The 14923-nt window shown below is 29.9% G+C and overlaps 1 protein-coding gene across 1 annotated transcript in view; it reads left to right on the forward strand.

Annotated features, from left to right (window-relative positions):
- LOC135922451 (E3 ubiquitin-protein ligase mib1-like) overlaps positions 1-12201 on the forward strand; it is a 41947-nt gene extending 29746 nt beyond the window's left edge. Inside the window, 7 exon segments of the mRNA XM_065456823.1 lie at positions 7240-7375; positions 8194-8553; positions 8847-9244; positions 9723-9849; positions 10803-11154; positions 11251-11594; positions 11932-12201. Coding sequence (XP_065312895.1) covers positions 7240-7375; positions 8194-8553; positions 8847-9244; positions 9723-9849; positions 10803-11154; positions 11251-11594; positions 11932-12072 — 1858 coding nt within the window. The 3' untranslated portion in view covers positions 12073-12201.
- Positions 12202-14923: the final 2722 nt, after the last annotated feature.

Raw genomic sequence — 14923 nt, forward strand, 5'->3', positions numbered from 1 at the left:
ATTTGGGGTAGAGTTTAATAAAAACTAATCCTTTTTATTAATAACCCGTCAAAATCTGACAGGTCATGTGATTAAGAGACGAATCCACTGTTGTAATCCTTGATCAAGCATATTGTAAATAGTTTCTCAACATATACAATTTAAATAAATGAATTAAAACGAATGCAATATAATTTTGACCCGGTTAAGGTCACTAAAATCTCCCTTTAACTTCTAAATTAGCGCGAATAAACAAGAATTTCTTCTAGCCCAATTTGCGCTGACAATTCTCTTTCAATGGACATCAATAAAAATGACTCCAATTTATCTTGTCGGATACAAAGTTTTTCATAATTTACTCGCGTAAATTGATATCTCTAAAATATATTCATAGGCAAAAAAAAGAGATGTTGGTGTATGCAGTTGCGCGTCTTTATTGCGGGAAACAGGTTCGAATCTGGCTGATGCAAAAAATTTTTTTTATTTTCTGGGGTCAAATTTCGCCCTAAATTCGATTTGAACTTTGACCCGATTTTGGGGGTCGGCCGGATGGATAGATCGAAAATTTAACATTAGGGGTATAGTCTCCTTAGTTTCTATAACATTAAGATGATATGAAAGTTGATAGAAAAAATAAAATTAACATTAAGATGAGTTTACTTCTTGATTATGGAGATTATACATTAATTTCATAGATTCTCCAGCCCTTGACTTATACGGATAATATCAGTATTTTAACTAAGCTCGACTATTAAATCCTTTTTTTTAAAAAATAGTTACAAATAGAGGCAATTCAGGTCGTAATTTGACGCTGGATATTATTTAACGGATTGATATTTCGCATATAAACTCTTTACCGTTCGGTTAAACTGTTTATAATTTTATCAAATATAGGGGGGGGGGAGGGTAAAATATTTTAAACCTTAAAAAGACAAATCAGATCTCGCGGACATTTAATTCTTGCATTCGTCCCCATATATCCGTTTCTTCTTATTCTTTGGGGCATTTATTTTATGCCCAGATGCTATATCTGGCATCTTTTAAATAAAGCTTTTTATTTAAATTTGTAGCCATTTTTATAAGTTTAAATTATTCGTTAATAAGGAAAATACGTTTGTGCGTAATATTTTTCTGAATAAAAAATTGAGCTAACAATACTAATGAGACTTCACATCTTCAATTATATTCCAAGCTGGTTAGTATAGTCCTTTAGATTTGCTAAATTTTTTAACAAAAGTTTGGAAGTTCAAATTGTAACGAGAATTCCACCAATCACGGAAAACCCCAAGACGCATATGGTGCCCCCCTCCCCCCATTTTTTTTTCTTCTCTTCTTTTTTGCTTTAAACATATTTCCTTTTTTTTTTGTTTTTTGCGAAAGAAAGAAATCTAATAGATTATATTACACAATAAAAAAATATTAAAAAAAATAACATTTTATTTTTGATAACGGAAAACAGTGTGCGCTGCTGTTACTTGGAAAAATAATAAAAAAATACAAAGATCAAGTGAAAAAGAAAGATTTCTAATTTAAGAAATATCTTTTCGAAACATTGTATTATATTAAAAGTTAAGTTTTTAAATTTATTCGCGAAATTGAATTTTGAAGATTTTTCGATTAAATAACTTTTGTTTGCGTATCGATTTTAAAGTAAGAATATCTTTTTTTCATTTCACTCTTTCGCTTCCCTAATATTTTTTTAGAAAAGATTGTTACCAGCAGTTTTTTTTTAATATTCAGTTGTTATTTTATTTTTTAAATAGGCGATGGATTTAACACATGTTTTTATTTTTCTTTCAAAAAAAAAAATGATAATTATATTTTTGTTTAAATATAGGAAATCGGAATAATAAATCTTTATCTAATCATGTGATATAAAGGCGTTTAATCGCAAGAGAACGACGATACGCTAAACACAATTTTTTTTACCCGATGAAAATAGTCAAAAAAAATAGGCAAAACCTTATTAAAAATCGTTTACTTTTTTTCCCCCTGATTGAGAATTATAGCTTTCCAGGAATATCGCCGAGTCGTTTGATCGATGTTTCTAAATCTAAATTGGCGTTTAGTAACAGATTTTTTTCTCCAAGACTACATACTTCTTTACATTCCATAAGTATTTTTTTTAAAATCATATGAGGCTGCAAAGAAGTATTGAATCTTGAGAGATACATCTTTTTTTTCTTATAGGTGTTCTTAACGCTCAGCCGTGGATCACGTGATAGAATGGCAGAATTTTTCACTTCCGAGTTTTATCTTTAAAAATAAAACAATTTTTAAAATAATTGGGACAAATTTCCGTTTTCTTTCTTTCTTTATATAAAAATTAAAAAAATAAAACGGGTTAAAAAAAAATATTACCTTAAAATTGTTTATAATTTTTGTCATTATTTTTATTCCGAATTAATAATTTTTCATTTCAAAATAACTTATTCCGAAAAAGAAATTTTATAAAAAAATATAAGCTTGTGGCGCCATGAATGAAAAGACAAAAATAGAACAAATTTGGGATTTAATAAAAAACAAATTATTTTTTTAAAAAAATAACATACTTTGTTATAAATTTTCTTCAATTGCAATGAGTCCATTTTTCCCATAAAGAATTTCCAAGTTTACTAACTTTCCAAAGTTTTTCGATATTGTTTTAAAAAGAATTTATAAACATTACATTACTTTAATATAATAAAAAAAATAAAATTATAACACCCCCCCCTTCTTTTTTTTGATTTATATTTTTAAATAAAGAAAAGATAGGATTTTTTTTCTGTGAAATTTTTAAATATTTTTAAAAAAACTAATATTAAATAAAAAACACATTTTGTTTTTTTTTATATACATATAAGAAGATAAATAACATTTGTTTGTTTTTTTTTGCTTAAAAGAATGCCTTTTTTCGGTCTTTTAAAAAAAAATATGTTATAATTTATAGGATAATTATTTAACATATATAATATAAAAAATAAAATAAATAATTATGTATATGGTTATTTATGGGATGGGGGAAATTTTTTCTACAATTCCTATAATTTAACGTGTGTGCTTTTTTTTTGCAACTTTATTATTATTACTGCTTATTGTGTGCTATTGCTTAAGCTCTTTATTTTATACCGTAAGTATTTGTTTTTTTCTCTTTAACCATAGCATAGCTATTATACACAAACCAAATACTGAATTTTTTTTTTCGTAATCTTGAATTTTTTTTTAATAGTAAATATTTTAAAATTGCCATTGCCATGGTTAGAGTTAGGATAGAGATTTATTATATTATTCTTAATAAAAAATTACTATTTTTGTTTACGTAAAATATAATAAAAGGGTGGAAAAACGGAGGAGCAAGAAAAAAAAACTTTAATAATACTTCATCTGTTCTTTTTTTTTTACCAAGCTTGAGCTTTCTTAAATAAAAAAAAAAGAAGAAAATCCCATATTTATAACGTTATTTTTTTTTTACGAAGATATAATATTTAATTTTGAATAAATAAGGGATTTTTTTTTAAAAACATGTTGGCTGTTATGCAACTACGAATTTTCTCAACGTTTAGATCTGATTGTCGAAGGGCCGCGAAATAAATACATTTTATCTAGAAGTCCGTGGTAAAAAAGAGAGAGAAGCTTATATGAGTTGCGCGAAATTATCCAGGACTCTTTAGGGAGAATTTAGTTTTTTTAAAAAAAAATCAGACCGAATATGAGATTGATCAAGAACTTTAAGGATGAGGGTAATTCCTACCTTTGTTGACTTGCGCAACAAATTTAAAACCATACCCACTTAAAAATTGAGACCATATTGAGTTAAATTGGTTCCCATCATATTCTAAATGAATTATTAATATTCTAAAAAAAATATATAAATATCTAAATTGAAAATAAGTAATATTGTGTAGTCAATTTTTTAAAAAATATTACCCTACTTTGCTAGTGTTGTTAAAAAGCCCTATTTGGGTCGATTTTTAAAACGGCCCGATTAAGTATGTATGCACTGAGATTTGGCAAATAGATGCCCAAGCATTTATGCTAGCTATGTGCGAATAGGCTTACATATAGTTATTGGTTATGAATCGGGCTTTTAAATAACACTACGACTTTCATCAATATTCGACCCCATCTCATTTTTAAAAATAATGACCAACACTCAAAAAAACTTTCAGTATTATGTGAACAAAATTTAAATATTAATTATTTAAAATATATAACTAATGATCGTCCTAACTTATGCTAAAATATCCATTGTTTTCGCCGCAGCTAAATTAAAATTGTGTTACAACTACTTTTTGTGTTTATAACTGCGGGATATTGGCACACATTCGGAGATACGGATTTCCAGATAAACTCAAAGAATCTCTCATTGTTTTAGGTCGCTAATTTCTAAACCTTCGTTTAAGTAAACCTCTAATGCTTTCACTTGGGATCTGCTGTATGCTAACCTATTGATAGTAGGATCCTATGAAAAGGAGATTCTTTGATTTACTTAACTCTCCAATAAATGAATTGATAGTATCATTACTTAGTTGACGGTGTTTTGATATTTAACAATAATTATTGTATTATTTATAAATAAAACAGTCCTTTTGCACTCACGCAACCCAGGCGCGTAGCCATGAATTTTCTACAAGGAAAAGGGGTGGGAATAATTTTTTTCATTTATTAACATAATCTCGAGATTTAGGCGACATTTTTTTTTGGGTAAAATATTGAGTTAGTCGTTTTTAAAAATCGGCTTAAATCGAATCGCTTAAAACAACAAAATGACAGTTTCGAATTACAAATAAATATTAGAAAATACAAAATATTTTTGGACGAATAATCTCAATGTATATTAAGTAAATTAGAGTCCATGCAATCGATTTTAAGATAGTGTTTTATTCTCCGTAATGAAGAAAGGATCCTCATTTTATTGTTGCCAAAGTATATAGTAATTTTAATATATTTTGGAAAAAATACCTCCAAAATATATTTTTAAAGTAAACAATGATTTAATTGCATTTCTTGGAGGATTATCTACTTAAAATTAATATTTCATACCAAGATTTAAATTCTGGTATTAATAGGCCCTCAGATATACTTATATATCCTCTGAATGAAATTTTGCGAAATATATAATTTTTCAATATCAGGATTTAGTGTATCCTTAGAACGATTTATAGGTAAATTTGGAAGAGCCATTTGATGAAGTGTTACAGGCGTTAATCACTTCGAAGCCCTCATTGAGATAGTTTATATAGCCAGTCTAGAAAAAATCAAAAGGCTTTGGTTCAAATAGCATCTGAATTGGGCATTCAGTTGCCGAAGATTGGAAGGGTCGATCGGTGTTTAGCCGTTTTCGCACTGTTAGTTAAGGCAGTTTGAAATAACTATGAGGCTCTCTATACGTATTTCAAAAATTTAGCTAATTCTATCAACAATGCAAAATCTAACGGGCTGTCCAACCAATTAGGAAGTGGTGAATTCTTATTTAGATTTCAGCTTGATGTATGATGTTCTATTTAAATTTTACAATCTGTCTTTAAGGGTGATTCTTTTTTAAAAATCATTTAAGGATATCCTAGTACGTTCTAAATCTCTCTTGTAATTTCTAAATGAATGTTTGTTTAATATTTCTAAATGTGAACATATGAAAATAGATCATGAAGTTATAGAAATATAAATTTGGATTAGTAATATCAGAGACCTGCAGAGGTACCACTTGCATGGTCCGGCCAGGATTTTTTTAAAATATATTATATTTATTTTTGATTTCTATAGCTAATAATGGCGATTTCAAATATTTGGTTTTAAAGTATAAAGCCCGACCCGGATATTTAAAATAAATATTTCCAGGCCCAGCCCGGCCCTGGTATATTTAAAAAAAATTAAAATACGGAGTAATATTGAAGAAAAACAGTTGACACTTTTTGGTATCAATACAATTCAATTAATTACTGCCTTTAATAGACAATATGCTAAAATAGATTAATGGATGCTAATTCCAATAATTCTATTAATTAAAAGATGGCTATCTTATCTGATATGGAATATTTACGAAAAAGCATAACTGGCCAGCAGACACTCACTAATTATGGGGAAATTATAGAAAATTAAACGACTTTGTTTCCGACTGAAGTTGATATGAATCTCACAATAAATGGGATGAGGGAATAATATATTGATGATAATAATGAAAATAATAAATGTTCCCGTGATTTGAAAGAGTTTCTAAATTGTATTAACACAATTCCTTATAGTACCGCTCTGAATGTGAGCGCGGCTTTCACCTTGTGAATTATCATTATGACGAATTTGCTTTCATTATGATAAATCATATATCCAGTAATGATGATAAACTTTAACCGGCATTCTCTCATTCAGTAGAATTCTTCTCCATATTTAAAAATGGCTGACAAGTCAACGATAACCAGCGTCCGAATTATTAAAAAGATTGAACAAGATTCGTTACCTCTTTTTTAAAAAAAATCTATTCTGATTTCTGCATGAATGCTATTATTCAACGTGTCCTTAAATCTGCTCAGATTCCATCGATCCTAAAACCTCTCAGTCTCTTCACATCTGATGGAAAACGTTCGGAGGGCATAATCCAAATTCCTTAGAAGAGGGATCAATTCTTAATTTGGGACTATCCCTGTATTGATCCCTTAGCCCCCCCCCCCCACACAAATCTTAACACAAATATCTTTGATCTCAAAGATCTGTCTAAAATGAATAAATATTTGGAAATACTTACTATTTTTATGCCTATAATCTCCTCTACATTAGCTACATTTGGCATAAGCTTTATTCCTCTTCAAAAAACCTGGTTCACGCATAACCCTAAAATACTGATGATCCGAGGGAAGGTTTTTTTTTATCTCAGATAAAGGCTTTCTATTTACCATACAGATGCACAAATCGAATACATCAGCTTGAAGCCTCCTTCCCAAGGAACCAACTTAACTTTTATAAAAATCCTTTTTACAGCATTCTAAAAAAATTACCTCATTTTTTTAAATACGATTTTTGAAATATATTTTAATTTATTTTTTATAAAACAATAGCTCTTTCGTATAATGTATTTTATATGAAATGCTTCGATATAAATTATAAATTATTTTTTTTAAAAAAATTGCCTCAAATTCCTAGAAAAAATAAAAATTTGATTCATTTTTTTGACCATTTTAATCGTAGCCTCCTCCCCCTACTTTTTTTTAGAGTAATGACGTGCCTCAGTTGATTTTAGGACTATAACACTGATACCCCTATAAATTTATTTTCCATACATCATTTTAGCGCCGTAAAGATAATCCTAAACAAGCTGGTTGACAAAACATGGGTTATCGACGAAAAAAAAGACGACGGTTACACGGCTCTTCATTTGGCAGCTCTCAATAATCACGTGGAGGTTTTGGATCTATTACTAGATCAGGTTTGAAAATTAAAAAAAGGAAAGTATAACATATACCTTAAAAGGTTACTAAAATTCCTATTTTTGACCTTGAAGTTAGATCCAGAGCCAGTGACGTCATTGGAGAGGGGGCGTAGGGGCTCGAGCTCCCTGAAAAGTTTGAAGAGTCTCTTGACTTTTTTTAGTGAATATTTATAAAAAAAGATAATTTTGAAAATAAAAGCTAGTGATGACAGCTATGCTCGTTCCTGTTCGGTCCCACCGAACTTGAATCTGTCAAACTCTCCAAACCTGGCTTTGATTCTAGAATCTTCGTTCGTGTCGGACTCGTCACCGAAATTTGCTGTTAGAGTTTATAATTTTCTTTGACTCTCCTATAATTTTCCTCGGCCCGATATTTTGCTTTTAACTTTGATTTACGGATAGTACTAGGAATAAGATTTAGGATCGGACGCGGACCTATGGAAAAATGGTGGGATCAGATCTGCCGGACATTTTGTCTCAGATTAGGCTGCACCTGAAAAGATAGGCTTGATGCCGGAACTATAACATCACGTGCTTGTAATTTTTCTTAGCGCGTTTTATGCTTCATTAAACAACGGAATTTTATTTAACTATTAAAAATTGGAGAATCAGTAACGAAGAAGAAAAAAGGATTGATTTAGATAAATGGGTTAATTTTAAACTAGAAAAATATTTTAGGTTTATATAGTCACATTTAAAAAAAATGTTATCAGTATTTCTTCTAAATAGACGAACTTATGTTGATTAGTATTATTATAGAGTACACGACACGCAAATCAAACATTTATAATTCTTTTAACTATAACAAAACCCAGGGTAAAGCTGACCCCAATGCCCGTAACGCGAACTTGCAAACCGCTCTTCATTTGGCCGTGGAGAGACAACACTTCGGGGCCGTTAAGCGGCTCCTAACACCTCGGGTTAAGGCGCACGTCGATCTAACTTCATCCCACTCCTCTAATGCCTATTATAACCGAGAAGATCATACGAATATCGGGAAAAATTTGGAAGTAAATGGGAAATATGACGACGTGTCTAGCAACGCGGATACGAGTAAAATTTGCTGCGCCGTGGAGGCTCAGGATAAAGATGGGGACACGGCGCTTCACGAAGCCGTGAGGCATCATACCCTGGCTCAGCTAAAACATTTGAGAGAACTCCAGGATATCGGAAAAGTTTCATTTCTTTCATTCATTATGTCATTGCAACTTGTACGTTTATGTTTGGACGTTTGTTAGAACACGATTAGAGTATTTTATGGAATTTACTTAAACATTTAAAGGCAAATAAATATGTAAGGAATATTATATTTTGATTTATTCTGTAATGTAATACTTTCTTTATTAAATGATTCATGAGTGAGAGGAGATTTTTTATTAATTGCTGGGGGGTATGATTTATTTTCACGAGTACCAATCTTTTAATCCAATATAATCTTTTTTTCCATCCTTCACTCACGACTTATTAGTTATTAATAGGCGTCGGCCTAAACATCAACCAAAACTCGATTTCTAATATCCCCCTCAACCGAGCTAATTTAGCGAACCCCTCATCCCCAGCGAACGGTTCCGACACTGTCCCCATTAATCCCAATCCCTCCATCAGCAATGAAAATTCCCGCAACACCTTGAATATTCCAGGATCGGCTCCTCAATATTCCTCCTGCAACGGCAATGGCTCCAATCTCCTGAACATTAAAAAGAGCAGCGCGGCCATAGCCTGTTATTTGGTAAGCAAGGGTGGCCTGGCTGGGGCCTTATGTCTGGATATCAAGAATAAGAAAGGCCAAACCCCTCTAGACCTTTGCCCAGATCCTAACTTGACCAAGGCGCTCAAAAACTTTTACAGGATGTACGTGAAAGAAAGGTTCGATTTATATTTATTTATTTGATAAATATGTTTAATTCATGTCTGCCAAGTAATCTTTCACAACTTTTCATCGAAACAATAAAACTATTCGGCCGTGTCTTGGTTTATCTTGTTCCTAAATGGAAATCTGTTATCTGTTTAGCCATCTTATATAACTTCTCTAAACAAAATAAAAAAGAGACAGGTTTAGAAAAAAGCAAAATCGGGTGATCTAAGATCAAAACCTGATTAAACTTGTGTAAACAGAAATAATTTTCAAAAATAAGACGAACCGCAGGACAACGGATATTGATCATAGTTTACCTCTGACTTAAATACTTAGATTTATTTGAAAAAAATAGATTAATACTTTACCCGACAAAATTAAAAAAATCTTTAAATTATTTAGTTAGAAAAAAAAGGAAGGAATTATTTTATCGTTTATTCGCTTTTTACTTCTATAAAAAAATGTATTTTTTTATTATTCAAATTGTAGAAACGATAAAGACCCGTCTATAACCAGTTCCGACAACGATTTAAATAATCCCGGAAATAGTTTAGCCTACGAATGCGATAGTAACACTAGTGATGATCATATTGATAATGAGATTAATTTTGAGCAGGTATATGTTAATTATACATCATACTTTTTATGTTTTAAAACAGTTTGAACGCCCAAAATTTAGAGCTAAATTTTTTTGTTTTTTTTAAGATCAAGATATTATTTTTTATAAAATTTGGGATTTCATTATGAAAGATTTTTTTGTGCAAAAAATTTTCTTATAAAAGAGATAACTTATAAAAAAATTTTTGTTGTTAAAATTTTAAGTAAAATTTGATCAAAATCCTTAAGCATTATCAAAAAAAAAATATTCATTTAGAAAAAAAAGTATTTTATTTTGAATAGCATTTTAAACTCTTATAAAATAAGATCCATATGTGCACACTTCTTATACTTCTTCTCCGTTTATTGGCGATTTCCAGGTTTACCCAGGTTGGCCAGTTTTCCCTCTGATTTAATCATTAGGAGATTATGAAGCTAGGTTTTTACAATCGGATGCCCTTCCTGACATCAACCCCTTTAGGTGGTTTTTACATCCCGTCGAGTAGGCTGTGATCCTATTCTAGACCCAGACCACAGGGAACCTTTTAGACCTCCATTATCCGCCAAAAGACATTGCCACTCCCTCGCCACTATGAGGCTGAAGGTAAGATTTTTTTTTGTGTGGGGGATGTGGATACTATTACATTGTAAAATAAATATTTTAGATTATATAAAACTTTTCTCAAAACATTTTAACACAAATTCATAGTGCTCTATAGAAATGAGTTACGGTGTTCCTTCTTCAAATATAAAAATGGGAGGTAATCATCCAATATTCTAACTTATTCAATCATCCAGCCCCCTATCATGTGTATTTTTTATTCATTTTTTTTTATATAAAAGACTAAAATTGTTTAAGTGATGATGGTTGATCATAATGCATTCATTTTTTATGCGAAACTATTATTTACTATTTACAATAATTTTAACAAGAAAAAAAAATCTCTTCTTCATTTTATCAATTACTCAAAGCCATCCTTCGGTTCCACTCCAGCAACGCATAAATTAGAGGCAACCAAGTTACTCAATCTGCGACCACAAATCGCGAACAATAATAATGTTATGGCGGCAAAACAAGAATCTCCTTACAAACCTTCATCTTCTTCCTCGGTGCTCCTTCTCGATAAATATCCTAGCAACCGATTTTCCCGCCCCAAAATTAATAACAACGAGCACAACAAAAATATGGTCAACGCCGTCAACAATTTTGTGATGGCGACTTCCGACGAAAATAACGGCAAAGAGGCCATCGAATGCCTGGTTTGTTCCGAGAAAAAGGCTTCCGTCCTATTCAAGGATTGCGGTCACGTGTGCGTTTGTCAAAGTAAGACAATGGCATAGGGGGGGGAATGAGAGAATTTGCCATCCTCCATTCCAACCAATGTAAAAATAAAAAAATGTTAATTTAATTTTTTTTCAGGTTGTTCAGTTCTCGTCAAAAAATGCGTCAAATGCAGAGCGACTATAAGGCAAGCCGTGCCAATCGTGGAAACGATCGAAAAAGACGTGAAATCGAACAATCTCAAATCCTCCCTCCTTTACCAGGATAACGATTGTCGCAAGAATTCTAATCTTGATTTAGATAACCTGCTGCCTTCGACCAGCTCGAATAACCGCGATGATGATGACGATCTCAAGAATGAGAGCGGTAACCGTGAACAAGGTTCTAAGAAGAATCTCAAGGGCAATTGCCTCAACGAAAACATCAGTAATTATAAGGACGTCCAAAAGTTGCAGCAACAATTGAGGGACATCAAAGAACAAGTTAATAAAAAAAAACATATGTTTAAACTCAACCATTTGCCATACTTTATTATCATCAGTAGCGTCATTGGTGGAGGGGGAAGGGAGAGCGCACAGGGTCTCAGGGCTTCTGAAAAATTTAAAGAGCCCCGCTGAAAATTTTATTTGCCTTCCCCCTGATAATTGTAAAGAATATTGACACCACTGATTATTTCCCTTCACTTATTCTTAAGGTTAGTGTTATAATATTGACTATTCTGACTAAAATAAACATGGATTACCTTATGGATGTTTAACCATAATATTTCACTAATTTTTTTTAAAAAATTATAAATGGTCAAAAAAATTTTTTTTTTAGACAATGTGTCCTGTTTGTTTGGATAGATTCAAAAATATGATTTTTCTTTGCGGTCATGGTACCTGCCAGATGTGCGGAGATAGAATGAATGAGTGTCCCATATGTCGGAAATGTGTTGATAAGAAGATTCTTTTGTACTGATTGTTATAAAAATATTAAAATAGCTTCGAAATCTAAATTGTGATCGCGATTACAATATGTTTTTTAAAATAAAATTTTTTTTTTTGAAACAACGAAACAAAAACATATAAATCAAGAATTCTTAAATTCCCAAAAAATATTATAATATATTTCAAAAAAAATATCGAAAAATAAAATATGAATACAAAAAAGCAAAAAAATTCGTGATTTTTTTTTAAAATTTGATAATTTCTTGTCTTTTTGTATTAAATTTTTTTTTGCATTTTATTATTTTTTTTTGTATTTTTGAAAAAATAAATTAATTTTTTTTTTCAATAACCAAAAATCTCCAAATACTATATCTATGTTAAACTTTTTGTTAAACGGCTCAATTTGAGCCTATTTAAAAAAACGGCTAACACAATATTTTATCCAGAAAAAATATTGTCTAAGAAGCCTCGAGATTTCGTTAATAGATGTCCAAACCTTTGTGTCAACTAAGCAAAATCTTTAGGCTTGCATAATATTTTTCTGAATAAAATCGGCTCAAATCGAGCCGTATAACAATACACTGTTTAACTATTATATCATTAATATTTTTTTTCATAAATAGCTTATTTAAAATTAATATATATATTTTTTTAAATATTTATATTTGTAATAAGAATTTTTTTTTTACTTCAAAAATTTTATTGTTTACAAACGTAATCGTGAAAATTGTATCTTTTTTTAAAGTTATTTAGTAAAATCGTATTTAATATGTATCGATTTATAACATTTTCACGTATCTAAAAAAAAATAACTGTCATTTTTATTTAAAATGGCATTCGTTTCATACAATATTTATATGTCAATCAAATACTATTGTGTATAACCGTAAGTCAAAAAAAAATATTTATTTTGGCTCCTAGTAAATCCTCTTAGCTAGAGAATTTAAAATATTTTTTTTATATAACTTATTTTAAATGCCTTGTATAAAAAGGAGATTTTTATATGTGTATACATTAAAATTTTTTAATCTTGATATGTTAGTCAAGTCAGTATTATATTAAGAATGTCATATTCATATTAATGTGACTATAATTTATAGTTTTTTTTAATCACCCACTTTTGGAAGATACTTATAACGGCGGAGTGATATATAAATATACATTTTAGTAACTATACTGCTTCGCGAGAAAATTTGTAACTTACGCTGCGTTTATAGAAAGCGCGTTATCTTCAAGCGTTGTGTTATTTAACGTTATTACAAAACGCGTTTACTATAAATGCGGCCTTACTCATAATCTCATACTTTCAAGATAAAATGATGTTTTTTTATATATGATACCACCTTTATATACAATAATTTTTTTATATTTCAAAATATATAATATCAAAGAAAATATTTTTGTCACTTAGAGTCATTGTTGGCTTATATAGCTTATAATTGTTTAACTTTTTCTTTTAAAATAAATAAATGAAGTAATTAAGTTTACGCTCAAAACTGAAACCCCCTAATTAATGATGTTAAACGATTCGATTCTGGTCTATTTCTAAAAATGGCCAGATTAAGATTTTAGCCATTATAATATTATGTAAGCCTCAAGATTTGGCAAATAGATGTCCAGACCTTTCTGCCACATATGAGTAAGATTTCCAGCTTTGCATAATATTTTTTTTGGCTAATCTTAATCGGGCCATTTATACCTCTATTAATGAAATATGTTCCTTTTTTTCAAAATCAGAATTCTGAATAGTATTTTCTTTTCAGAATCAAAGAAATAAAGAACATTCAAGTATTATATTCTTAATTATTAGAAGTAAGAACACTTAGAACTTGTCAGAAATGAGCCACATTTTTGAATAAGACACCATTAAGAACTAAAAAAATCGGCTAAGCTCCTAACGACTATACCAGGAACTAAATTAGAAGAAATTATTCAGTTGTGTCATATCAACCGGATTTTTTATATCCATAAGAGAATTTTTGCATTTCTCTTCCGGTTATTGCTACATATAAAGTGTCAATTAAAAAAAATAATAATTTGATTATTTCTTAACGACTACCTTTATTTACCAATTGTTTATAATAATGGGAATAGATTTTATAAATAATTATGATTAATTTACAATCTGGCCATAAATAGTTAACTTGAAGTAATTTTAAAGGTTGATTAATATTTTTTTTACATTGTTTCTAATATTTTATTTTACTCCCCATGTCATAAGATACGCCAACTTCTCCCTGTAATCTCTAAAAATTCACAACTATACGCCAACTTCTCCCTGTAATCTCTAAAAATTCACAACTATACTCCACCTTATACGAGGATAAGAATTCATGAATAAGAACTCCCTAAGATATATAGATAATAATTAAATAATGCTAAAAAAATAGAGGCGAAATTTTGTTTTTCCAAGAATTTGAGAATTTTTTCTGAAAATTTTTTTTTTAAAAATGGTTTATATCGAAGCTTCATATAAAATACATTATATAGATATTATATAAAATAGGTTAATGATAGTCACCACCAAGTCAACGTATATCAATTTTCTAAATACCAACCATATACCGACCAAAATTTATTAAATAGTAATAAGTCTCTTATTATTTAATATATATTATAACGGAATCACGTGGTCGAGTCCGGCCTCCAATATACCCCCCCCCCCCCCCCCCAAGGATGGAATTACCAAATTAGATTAAGAAAAAAAAACATGATAATTGCTGGGATTCTAGGCAGCAGAGGCTTCCAAAAATCAGATTTTTCAATTATATATTATAAATAAATTTGGTAGTGTCTATCCAAATGAATGTTGATAAGTATTATCTTAAGGTAGTGACTATCATTAACCTATAAAATAGCTAAGAGTTATATAAATATTGAAA

This window comes from Gordionus sp. m RMFG-2023, chromosome 1 (assembly GCF_954871325.1).
Source record: "Gordionus sp. m RMFG-2023 chromosome 1, tfGorSpeb1-WG-v2, whole genome shotgun sequence".
Taxonomy (NCBI): Eukaryota; Metazoa; Nematomorpha; class Gordioida; order Chordodea; family Parachordodidae; genus Gordionus; species Gordionus sp. m RMFG-2023.